At 41.1% G+C, this 12,948-nt stretch overlaps 1 protein-coding gene across 1 annotated transcript in view; it reads left to right on the top strand.

The window, feature by feature from the left end:
• arhgef7a (Rho guanine nucleotide exchange factor (GEF) 7a) overlaps positions 1-12,948 on the top strand; it is a 36,433-nt gene that overhangs the window by 9,718 nt on the left and 13,767 nt on the right. Inside the window, exons 3-15 of the mRNA XM_085375286.1 lie at positions 2,756-2,840; positions 2,936-3,069; positions 4,654-4,855; positions 6,985-7,073; positions 7,770-7,864; positions 8,058-8,153; positions 8,404-8,526; positions 10,729-10,867; positions 10,954-11,013; positions 11,127-11,273; positions 11,636-11,722; positions 11,835-11,913; positions 12,001-12,140. Of these exons, the coding sequence (XP_085231412.1) occupies positions 2,756-2,840; positions 2,936-3,069; positions 4,654-4,855; positions 6,985-7,073; positions 7,770-7,864; positions 8,058-8,153; positions 8,404-8,526; positions 10,729-10,867; positions 10,954-11,013; positions 11,127-11,273; positions 11,636-11,722; positions 11,835-11,913; positions 12,001-12,140 (1,476 nt within the window). The remainder of the gene's footprint in view (positions 1-2,755; positions 2,841-2,935; positions 3,070-4,653; positions 4,856-6,984; positions 7,074-7,769; positions 7,865-8,057; positions 8,154-8,403; positions 8,527-10,728; positions 10,868-10,953; positions 11,014-11,126; positions 11,274-11,635; positions 11,723-11,834; positions 11,914-12,000; positions 12,141-12,948) is intronic.

The raw sequence follows: 12,948 nt of genomic DNA, 5'->3' as shown, positions 1-12,948 counted from the left end.
ATGACCCAAAATTCATATCTCGATATTTTTACCTGGATGGCGATATAAGATATATATCTCGATATATTTTTTTAAAGCCATAAAGAAAGAACAAAAAGAGAGTTCTTAGTCAAAGCTGTGTCCCAGATGTCACACAGGCACTTTTATTAACATAGAGCAGATGTACATAAAATTTACTCAAAAATAAATTATGAGCATTTATTAAATAATAATGCTCCATAAATAAAAGAAAACAATGTTGTTTTTGTGCATAACAAAAAGCTCACAATTGTGCAGTCAAAATGTAAACTAAAAGATGCTGAGCACAATAACAAAGACAGATTTCACAGCTGCTCTGTTCCCAACTTGTACTGCGTGACTGACAGCCTGGAGTTTGAAATCCGCTTCGCAACCACGTCTCTTAACAGGTGCCATTTATAGTCCTTATACACAGTAGGGTAATATTACGTTGAAGCACAGTACGTATCACTCCGCGAGGCTCAGCCGTAATGCTCCGACAATCCATCAAGCGGTGCAGCTCCGTAGCTTACCAAAGTCGTACTAAAACATTTTTTGACAGATTGCTGAGCGCCGTGTTCCACATAAAATCGGTTCGCGGCCATCAAGCACAACCAGAATTCATACATAAGGCGCGCTGTCAACTTTTGAGAAAATGAAAGGATTTTAGTCCGTGCAGCCCCTCTGGGCTGCATGGCGTTAGCGTGGTTAGCTCGTTAGCGTGGTTAGCTAGCTAACACGTTGACGCCGTCCAGCCCCACGCACGGGGCGATGCGCAGTAACTCGTTAACGGAGATTTGCCGTGTCCATCTTGTCGCTTCCTGCAGGTGAAGCGATGGGGGAGGAGGGGGAGTTGTGTTCAGTGAAGGAGAGGCGAGGCCGAGTAACGTTGCGTAAAGACGAAAGTGGACGAAAGAGAGGCAAACTTGTGGCTCCACAAGTATAATTATAACGTAACATAGACTATATCGATATAAAGGATATTGTCACATCTTATATCTCGTATAAAAATATATCGATATTTTTTAAAAACTCGATATATCGCCCAGCTCTAGCCTAAGTCATCAACAGAGATACAGTCACTGCCATTCATACTAGAGAGGCCAGTGTCAGGGTGGTGGTGGGACAGACAGTGCTTTTTGTTGTTGTTGTCACGAAATTCCATGAAAAGAGCCAAATAAGGGATACTTATCACATCAGTCTTCTGATTCTTCTGCTCACGTTCATTCTGTTTCATTTACATCTGTATTTCCTTGAAATTACCAGATTGAATAAAGGATGTATTACAAAAGAGGTCAAAGACGTATTCAGTTCATGTCATTTTCCAAAACGGTTAGATGCTCTAGTTTTTTAGTAAACGTCACTCACACAGTAGACTTCACACTAGCCTGAGGAATTCTGATTGAAAATGTTGTAAACAACATTATGTTCCCTGCGTATGTATATTAAATGCAAGGTCTGCAGTTTCTGTCACTTAAGGCGTTTTCACAAATGTACTGCAGCCCACACATTAAGGAGTTGATGTACGAAAACGCACTGATCAAAATGAAAGGATGTGACACTGCAGCGGTTAGCATCATATCCTCACAGAGACGGTTGTGGGTTCAAATCCCCCAGCTGACTGAAGCCTTGCTCGGTGGAGTTTGCGTTTTCTCTCAGCCTACCTGAGTTCTCTCTGGGTACTCAGGCTTCCTCCCGAAGGTTAAAGACAAGCAAAGTAGGTTAACTGGTGATTCTAAATAGGCCATAGATGTGAATGTCAATGGCTGTCTGTCTCTATGTGTTCGCCCTGTGACGAACTAGCAGCCTCTCCTGGCTCTTAGCCACTGAGCTGGGAGAGCTTCCAGCCCACCCGTGACCCTGAAGGGAAACAACAGTTAAGAATAATGATGGCTGGAATGGATGAAAATGAAAAAAATAATTCTATATAAAGAAAATTATTATTATCTTTTTGTGATTTTTGCTAACAATAATAAAAATACACATATTAGCTATTTGGCGATGTTGGTGTCTGCATTTATAACAGCTGATAAGATAATAATTACACCTCATACACTCCCCTTCTGGTTGTCTGTCTATGTATGATCCCCTGGCACTACAGCTTGTTTGTTCTCGTTTTTCTGTCCCACCCAGCTTCCCTTTTTCAATTCATTGACTTCTCATTACGGTTAGTAGATGGGGATCTGCTCAGGAGCCACCACCAGTCCCCAAATTGCGGCTTCAATTCATGCTTACGCCATCTGCCATTATCTACTAGGAATGCTGTCCAACCTAATTGAGGATGTGGTCCCAGCTAGTGAAATGACAATCTAAAAAAAAGTAAAGAGATGTGAGAAACACCCTTCAGCTATGTAATGAGTGCTGTCGTTGCATAGTTTATCCACCAGAGGGCACTCTGCTAAAACGAGCCGAGTTAGGCAGAACTGTTTTAACAGTAGAACAAGTTTATTGTTTATACAGCATTGATATATCATCTTACTAAGGACTCATAACTAGTCATGTTAGGGAAATATGCTTTATCTCTTTTAAGATAAAAAAGTTTTAACTCGCCAAATAATGGCCTCTGTGTTACTCTGTATCCTGTATGGTTTGGCTTCTAATAATGAAAAATCATCAATATTTGAGTTTTATCCTCTCTGTGTTTTGCAATAGTGTTTGTTATGTACATTATTCAGCTGACTGTTACTGACTGATTGCTCGGTGTTGTCATCGCTGCGGCCGACTGTCAGGCTCATGTTCTTTTGTCTCTCACCCGTAGCCATTCGAGGCCAGTGACCTGCTGCTGGGACTGAACTTCTCCAAAGTGCTCAGCAGTTTGGTTACTCTGAATAAAGTGACTGCAGGTCAGTTAAAAATGTGCAGTGTGTGTGTGTGAGAGTGTCATTATGGACGTGGGAGTAGTCATGAGGCTGATTTATATTTCCCCGCTCTTGCGCAGATATCGGTGTGGGCAGCGATTCGGTGTGCGCCCGACACTCTTCAGCCCACCGCATCAAGTCGTTCGAGTCGCTGTCCTCTCAGGCTTCACTGGCCCGATCCTCCAAGCTGCTGCAGAACCAGTTTCGCAGCCTGGTAAGGTCAACACGTGCTTCTGACCCGTATTGACGCAGATTTGGTGGATATGTGTCAAAGGCATATGTTATTTATCATTACAGCTCTAACACTCTAGAGAACATAAATAAAACACTTAACATTGAACTTCTGATGTGTCACAAACAGTCTGTTCTTATTCTTTTTTTCTGCTCACTGGTTTCTGGTCCAGACACATGACTCCAGTATTACATGCTGCCATTTTGAAAAGTGCTTTTATAGTGCCTGAGCAGAGTTTGCTGCAGGCAAATGACTCAGGGGTAGATGGAGGCAGCAGCAAATTTGCATGTCATCCTCATACACGGAAAGAGGCGTACAGTTACACCTAAGCCATTTTAAAGCATAAAGGGAACATAGTCCTGGAAGAAAAATCTAGTCTAAAAAGTATTTGATGATGATAATGATGATGATGAATAGAGAAGTTTTTGGGGATTTGATCTAGGGCTGTGCAATATGACCAAAATCTCATATCCCGATATAAGACATCTATTGTCCGATAGCGATATAAATCACAAAAATTTAACATTTTCTGTAAATTCTGTGAATCTCGGGCAGCTCGACTTGCGTGAAGTGTTTCCAGCTGCGCGTCATGTACCTGGAGTCGAGTGTTTTAACAGATGCATGAAACTATACATTTTTAGACATAAGTTGTAACGGCCGCCGTTTTCTTTGTGAGTATTTATTACACGGCGTGCTGCGGGGAAAAGCCTGTTCTAACGTTTGAGTCTAAGGTTTATTTTTTAGCACCTGGCGGCTTTTTTTTGCTTCTCATCCGTAAAGACTCTGCATCCTCTTTCACGTGATTCAGTTTATTTTGAAAAGTCTCAACAGGATCTTGAGCTTTATGGTGAAAGGTTTGTGTGGAACATAAACAAGCGGACACGAGATGGTTTTAACATCGTTGTTGCTAACGACGATGCATAAAAACAGGTGCTTGTCCGTCTGTAGTGTGGTTATATTAAATATAAGAGAAAGAGAGAACTTTAAGAAATTAATATAGCCACTACAGTGACCATCAAAACCATGAAAAAATATTGCCGTAAACAGTTTATTTTGCGACACCACGAAACAAACGGTACTGTAAAATGAAACGATAGACGTTTTTATATCGTCATCCGAAATATATCGTTATATCGAACAGCCCTAATTTGATCAGTGCCAGGAGAGTAGCCTTTATAATGAAGTTCATCATCCGAGGTATGGCAAATCACAGAAGCTTTCTTTTTTTAGACACTTGTTCAGCAAGTGTCTAAATTTTATGTCAGAAATTTCTAAGAAGTAGGAAACTTAATGAACAGAAATTATCACCAGAACTGTAGAAGTTTCAGGTTTCTACTGCAGGAACTGTCTCTTACTGAAATCCATCATTTTGCACCAGTTCAGGTCAGCCTGTCTGTCACAACATATTAATAGCAATAATCAGTTTATCACATTTTAGTTAAATCAGAGCAAAGACTTCAATAGTTATAGATGGTAAGATTTGCTGTATAGTAGTGGTTACAAATGCTATTTCCATTTCCGTTGGCTTCTCCTCCTCCTTGCTGACGCTCCCGCCTCTTTCACCAGGACATGTCAGAGAACAGCGGACAGCAGCTGCTGGTCAAGGCACGTTTCAACTTCCAGCAGACCAACGAGGATGAGCTCACCTTTGCTAAGGGCGATTTCATCAGCGTGACTCGTCAGGAGGAGGGCGGCTGGTGGGAAGGGATGCTTAATGGCAAGACTGGCTGGTTTCCTAGCAACTATGTGCGTGAGGTCAAGGGCTCCGGTAAGTACCTCGGCTAACCTGATGAGTGATTAACAGGGTCTGATTAAGAATTTATGGGAGACGCAGAACTTCCTGATGTGCTTTTAATAACTAACTGGTTGAATTTCTGAAACAAATTTCACATTTAGAGACACTCATGCTATTTCCAAAATTGGACTCACTAGACCAAGATATTAATACCTTAGTGTAGTGATTCATCACACTGTGTTTGTTGCAACATAAAAAATTGGCAGTTGCATCCTTCAGTCCACGTATTTCTAAATAAATCTCCTGCCCCTGCATACCTTTGTGGAAAATAGTATACTAAAGAGAAATCTCTGTCACGCTAACCATTTGCACGGCTTCACAGCTGCCTTTGTCACCATCTTTCCACCCGATGCCGTGACAGTAATGTAGTGCCACATCTGCTGCAGTCTTTTGTTTTTCCCGCTTGTGTCGAGATGCCAGTGACACAGCGCTGCCACTGTGAAGATGTTTTCGAGTAACACAAGATGTGCTTTCTCTGCATGAAGGGTTCATTTTAACAAGCTAAAACTGTGGTTCGGAAACTTGAGGCCAAGAGAAGTGCACCGTGTCTCGTATTTCGAATATTTTAACCTTGGTGGGAGTTTAAATGACTCTGCTTGCACTGTGACCCAAAACATGGTGGTTAATTGGCTTGGGTTGTTTTCTTTATTTACGTAAGGAATAAATAAATGTATGCCCAATGGTTTCTGTATAAACAATTTATATTTTTAGTGGTATCCAGATGGCCTGGTCAGAGTATTTCAAAAACTGCTGATCTACTGGGATTTTCCCACACAACCATCTCTTGGGTTTACAGAGAATGGTTTGTAAAAGAAAATGTCCAGTCAGCGACAGTTCTTTCGGAGAAAATGTCTTGTTGATGCCACACTTTAGAGGAGCATCTTTCAAGCTGATACCAAGGCAACAATAACTCAAATAACCACATGTTACAACCGAGGATAACGGTAACATTTCACAACATATCAAACATTATAGCAAATGGGCTACAGCAGCAGAAGACCACATTGGGTGCCACTATTGTCAGCTACGAACAGGAAACTGAGGCTACAATTCACACATGCTGAAAACTGCAACATAAGATTAGAGAAATGTTGCGTGGTCAGATGAGTCTCGATTTCTGCTGCTAAATTCAGATGATGAGGACAAAAAAAAAGCATGAAACCATAGATCCATCCTGCCTTGTATCAATGTTTCAGGCTGCTGATGGTGTAGCGATGGGGGCAATTTTTCCTAGGCACGGTTAGTTGAGTGTAATTTAATTTAAACACTACAGGCTAACCGACTATTGTTGCTGACAGTATGCATCCTGGCAGCACGCATCCTGGCAGCACGGTGGCACGGTGGTTAGCACTGTTACTGCACAGCAAGAAGGTCCTGAGTTCAATTCCACCATCAGGCCGGGATCTTTCTGTGTGGAGTTTGCATGTTCTCCCCGTGTTTGCGTGGGTTCTCTCCGGGTACTCCGGCTTCCTCCCACCGTCCAAAGACATGCAGTTTGTGGGGATAGGTTAATTGGATAATCCAAATTGCCACTAGGTGTGAATGTGAGTGTGAATGGTTGTCTGTCCCTGTGTGTTGGCCCTGCGACAGACTGGCGACCTGTCCAGGGTGTACCCTGCCTTTCGCCCTATGACAGCTGGGATAGGCTCCAGCGCCCCCCGCGACCCTGAAAAGGATAAGCGAATGGATGGAATGGATGGAAGTATGCATCCATCCTTGTATGATTATGATGTGCACATCTCCTCGTGGCTGCTTTTCAGCAGGATAACGTGCCATATGGCGAGGCTCAAATCAGCTTAAACTGGTTTCTTAAATATAACGGTGAGTTCACTGTACTCAAAGGCTACAGTTAGAATCTACAGCAACTGTGATGATTCCAGCACTTTGAATCTGAGCCACGAAGAATTAAGGCGCTTCTGAATGGATAAGGGGGTCCAACCTAGTGCTGTGACGGTGTACTTAATAAAGTGTGCAGTGATTTATAAACTGTGGGTAGACAAACTGGCTTGTTGATGTGGTTTGTGTAATATTGAATTCAAAATAGCTTGAGGGTCAGTGTATACTTGCATCAATCACATCATTTGTTTCCCTTCTGATCGCAGACAAACAAGTGTCCCCCAAGTCTGGCACCCTTAAGAGCCCACCTAAAGGCTTTGACACATCTGCAATCAGCAAGACGTACTATAATTTGGTAAGCAAGCAACTTAACAGTTTTTTTTTTTGCTTTCTCCTGTTAGTATTATTTTCCTCCATGCACCTCTGTGGTTACTATCTTTGGCTTTTCTTGTTTCACGTCTTCCTGTTTTTGTGTGGGTCTTTGCTTTTTTTCCTTCTGTTAATGACCTTCACTGAAAGAAGCTGTCCTCTCAGTTATTTTGCCTTACATGATGGGCAAAATTGTTTTATCACACTGCATCTTTATCACATAGTAGCTACTCTGTGTATGGTTATCTGTATATGTGGGTCTTTTGGCTGATTATGTACAACCGACTGCATTAAATGAATATTTAAAAAAAAAAATACTGATTTTATTAAAAAAAAAACTGCCCCTTATTGGAGTTATAAATATTTTGCATTGTAATCCATTTTTAAATGTAATGCTGGAGGTCAGCACTGAACCCAAAGCTATGTTTTTATTCATTTATTTATTGTTGAAGATCAAATTATGTATGCATCTTCTGTTCTTGTGTTATTAATTACCTTGACAGAAATTGTGAAAATGATTGATACACTGTGTATTTACATCCACATTTTAATCTTGTATGTTGGTGTGCACTAGAAAGCAATCAAATAAATATTTAACAGAATGAGTGTTATAGCCGTTCTGAATGACTATAACAAGTCTGTTATTATAGATAATAATTTAATTTCTCTCCTTTATTTTTAGGTGTTACAGAACATTTTAGAAACAGAGACTGAATATTCCAAGGACCTTCAGAGTCTCCTGATGAACTACCTGCGACCTCTTCAGAATATTGAAAAGTATGACTCACTTAGACATAATGCGACATAACATGCAGTTCTTTTGAAATGTATAAAATTCACGTGAATTGTTTGTTTTTGTTTTTTTGCATAATCTAAAGGACTAAGTGGGCAGAAGTCCTTGGCTTACTTGTACGTGTTACTGAATAATTTTTTTTTACCAATCTCCGTACTTCATCACTTTTTCTTCCAGACTGAGCAGCTCAGATGTGGCTCTGATTCTGGGAAACCTGGAAGAGATCAGCACCTTCCAGCAGATGCTCGTCCAATCACTGGAGGAGTGCACCAAGTTAGTCCCTCCCAGCACACACAGCCCCACTGCAGCAGCATCTTCACTGTTTCTCAAGACACAGAAGGACATCTAGTGTTGGGCTGCATGTACTACAGGGATATTGGGCTAGACTGTACTTAGACTATGGAAATTTACGGAATTACACTGCATATGTGCATATTGCCTCTTCTTAGTGTGGGAGAGTTAATATAGGTGTATTTTGACCTTCTGCGATCCTATTTTTTATTTTTGTTTTTTATCTGTTTAGGCTTCCAGAAAGCCAACAAAGGGTGGGCAGCTTCTTCCTCAAGCACATGCCACAGATGAAGGCTCTCTATGTTGGTTACTGCTCGAACCATCCCTCTGCAGTTAATGTACTCACCCAATACAGGTATGCTCATATCAGCTGTATTTAGTATCATTAAACAGTGACGTCGGCCTTTCCCACACGTGGCACAGCAGGTCGTACAAATGACCGTGTTAACAAATCTTGTTGACGTTAAATTTGGTCTTAGCTTCCTCTTGTTTAGACTTGTCACTGTCATCATCACTGTCCAGTCGATATTCCATTGTTACACACGCTGCTGTTGAGGTGTTTTTTTTTTAATTTAATGTATTTGCAGTAGTAAATTACAGACGGGACATCGTAAGAGGCTTAAGGTGGGGCACACTGAACCATTAAGTTTGTGAGATGGCTTAATTTCACCTGATGCATGTCAGCTAGTTATTAAAACAAGTGACCAGAAGATAGCCATTAGCAAAGTAAGTAGATCCAAGAACAACAAGAATGACCACACAGGTAACAGTTTAATGCTCCATCAGTGTTTGGACAGATTGTGCTTTAACAGAAGAGGAAGTGCAGTATTCTCTTTCACTCATGTGTCTGACGCATTAGCACAAACTCTATCTGGAGGTGATAGGCTGAATGTAAATTTTGCTCAGCAGTCTTAGTAACATGAAATTTAAAGGAGCTGCGAGGACCTCTAGAGGACAGAAAATTGAGAGAGATTATCTCGAGTGAGCTGTAGAAGCTCACCTGAGTCGCATCTGAAATATGAAGTTTGTCAGCCTTGTAGATACTTATTGAATTATCCGTCATTCTAAACGTGTCCATAGGCTTTCTAACGTTACTGCCTGGATGGATTGTAACAAATGCTGTCCATATGGAGGTGCTGAAAAGGCAGTGTGTTATTTATCATTTTACCCCTCAGCCTGAGAGCCTGATGGATGTAATGTCGTTACATGAACACAATAACTCGAATGAGGCGATATAGGATATCAAATTGATATCATAGGTGCGTCTATTAAAAAACCCTTGAACAAATTTGAAACTCAGTGACTTCGACCTCAAAGTGTAGGTAAGAGGTCAGGTTTTCTAAAAACAAATCTTGTGAATGTGATAACTCACTAAGGATTTTCAAATTTATACCATATGAGACAAATGGGTAGCAATTTAAAAAACAAAATACGGACTTTATAAAGTGGGCAGCACTGTTGCCTCACTGCAAGAAGGTTCTGAGTTTGACTCCACCATCTGGTCGGGGCTTTCAGGGTATAGCTTGCATGTTCTCCCTGTGTCCGTGTCTGGGAGGGGTTCTCTCTGGGTGGGTTCTCGTAGTCATTCAGGTAGTGGGGTTAGGTTAATTGATGAATCTTATTTTGCCTGTGAGTGCAAGTGATTGTCTGTATATGGTCTCTCTGTGTTAGCCCTGTGTCAGCTTGGCAACCTGTCCAGGGTGTACAGGTAGCTATGAGAGGTGGGTTTTTTAAAACTGGGTTTTAAATTTTTTTATAAAAATGTGTTTTTAGCCTTTTGAAAGTGGAGGACTGTGTATAAAAAAAGCTAAAAGCAATTCACATATTGACACATTGTTTTATGTTTGATGAAGTCCTCTGTGGTAGTGAACAGAGGCAATATTACCAAAAAAGTATCTTTGTTCAACAAATTATGGCTCTAAGTGAACATCTCACGTTGGGCTTTAAGTCACAGTGAGAGGAATAGTCAAGATTTTCTGACATTCTTACAGAGCATTGATGAATTCATTTCAATTTAATTTTATTTATACAGCGCCAAATCACAACAACAGTCGCCTCAAGGCGCTTTATATTGTAAGGTAGACTCTACAATAATACACACAGAGAAAAACCCAACAATCATATGACCCCCTATGAGCAAGCACTTTGGCGACAGTGGGAAGGAAAAACTCCCTTTTAACAGGAAGAAACCAGAACCAGACTCAGGGAGGGGCGGCCATCTGCTGTGACCGGTTGGGGTGAGAGAAGGAAGACGGAATAAAAGACAAGCTGTGGAAGTAAGCCAGAGATTAATAGTCAGTCAGATTAGTCAGATTTTTAAAAAAACAATGTGCAGATTGATTGAAATAATAGATCTAGCTGCCTCCATAAGCCTCCTTATGAAGGTAACAGGAGTGAGCAGCACAATCAGAATGCCAATTAGGATGGTTTGACCTTCAGTGGTTCTTAAAACTATTAAATAACTAACAAAGCCAACTTATGTGTTGCGTGCAGACCCTGTGATGATGCTGTTTGTGGTGTAACTTAAATGTTTTGTTTGTCTTTGGTTCTCTTGCAGTGATGTATTGGGAGATTTTATGGAAGGGCGCGGTGCTGTCAGTCCCGGGATCCTCACCCTGACCACAGGCCTCAGTAAACCCTTTATGAGGCTGGACAAATACCCCACACTACTTAAAGAGCTCGAGAGACACATGGAGGTGTGTGTGTCACTGGATAGCCATTTTTCTTCAGCTCCTGTGTTTAGCTTTTTTTGTTAAATGTACAACGTGCCTGCCCTTTTTAGGAGAATCACCCAGACAGACCAGACATCCAGAAGTGCATGTCGTCTTTCAAAAGTCTGTCGGTAAGCTGAACTCGCTTCCTCTCCAGACAGACACAACACGTAACCAGACTTTCTATGAAATGAAGTGGTTTAAGAAAAGATTTTGAAACAGCCGTCTGTCTCTTTCACGCCAGGCTCAGTGCCAGGAGGTGCGGAAACGAAAGGAGCTGGAGCTGCAGATTCTTACAGAATCCATCCGGCTGTGGGAGGGGGATGACATCAAAACCTTAGGCTCTGTGATCTACATGAGCCAGGTCTTGGTCCAGAGTCAGCTGTCAGAGGTATTTATTTGGCTCCTTCATCTATACTTCGCTCTGCTATAAACTGCTGCAATATTCGCTTCCTGTAAATATAATATTAAAGTGCATAAATTGTAGTCTTTTGTACACATAGTACAAATAGTTAGTTCAATGCAAAGAGTCAAAATAATTACTGTTAAAGTTCAAGTTAGTGGTAAAGAAATGTGTCCCAAAACTCGCAAAATTTAAATTAAAGCTAAAAACAGTTACTGTTTATACCTGCCTAACCTTTGCTGCTGCAGCCATTTGTTCATCTGTAGACTTTGAAGTGGGCTATACAAGCTAAAGGCATCCTATTTGTACAAAGAAATGCTTACTCATACTCTCTACACTTTCTGCTTTAGGAGAAAAATGAGCGTTACCTCATGCTCTTCCCCCACATCCTCCTCATGCTGTCTGCCAGCCCCAGGATGAGTGGCTTCATATTCCAGGTCAGTAGTCTCATTTATTTATATATATATAAAATAAATTTAAAAAAAATTATTTGTTTGTTTTATTTTTTCTTGCATGTCATGTGTATGATGTGGTTATTTCACTCTCCAGGGAAAACTGCCCCTGGCAGGCATGACAGTAACCAAACTAGAAGATTGCGAAGCCCATAGAAATGCTTTCGAGCTCAATGGTAAGGGCACGTTTTACAAGCAAGATGTTGACTCATTCCTGTGGATTTTTATTAACACTTTAAACAATACTGTCCCTGTTCCTGCAGGCACAATGTTTGACCGTCTCCTGGTGATATGCACCAACCAGCAGGACCTGCAGGACTGGGTGGAACACCTGACCAGACAAATCAAACACACTGCAGCCACAGCGCCCAGCCACAAACCACTCACTGTTCCCTGCCACACGGTCAGAACTCAGTGATTAACATACCCACATGTAGATCATTTTCTTTCTATTCATTGAAACCCAGAATATATTGATTTCTCACTGACTGTGACCCTTTAATTACAGTGCATTATACATATAATCACCTCAAATGATGATGCAAACCCACGTGAAGTGGCTGATTACTTTTACTGGAATTGACCACAATACACAATTGCATTTACTGAAATTAACTTTAAAAATGCATAATATTTAGCATTTATCCTTAGAAAGAACAAATTGATATAATTCTATTTTTGGTGTACCCCTGTGCATGTTGGTGACACCACTGTGAAATGAGTTAAATGCCATACATAGGGCTGTGTCACAGATGTATGTAGTGGAGTTTTAGCATGTCCAACCAGGAGTAGATCTCTGGACACTCAATATGGAAGCGTGATATACCATATCTGGTTCAAATATGAATATGAAGCTGCCAAACAGGAGGGAAAGAACTTTCTACACACTTTCTGCAGAGAAGCTTTGTGGATGTAGTAAAGGAGAGGACATGCAGAGGGTTGTTGTGACAGAAGAGGATGCTAGGGATAAGGTGAGGTGAATGCAGGTGATGAACTGTGGTGACCCCTCACAAAATAAGACGCTGCAAACATTTAGTTTTCTTGAAGGAGGCATTTTGTGTCTTAAGTTTGTGCCCACAATCAACCGAACATTTATTCGTGACATTTTTCAGTCCGCAGTGCTCAGTCCAGTATGAATTACACATTTCCTGCTCAGTTGTTTGGTGTCATGATTATTTAATTGTGACCGCAGTAACCATGTTTATGCCCAC

The sequence above is a fragment of the Diplotaxodon limnothrissa genome, linkage group LG16 (assembly GCF_057381915.1).
Source record: "Diplotaxodon limnothrissa isolate DT_005_m linkage group LG16, D_limnothrissa_male_GT1.1, whole genome shotgun sequence".
Lineage (NCBI taxonomy): Eukaryota > Metazoa > Chordata > Actinopteri > Cichliformes > Cichlidae > Diplotaxodon > Diplotaxodon limnothrissa.
This window is presented reverse-complemented; position numbering and strand designations above follow the sequence as displayed.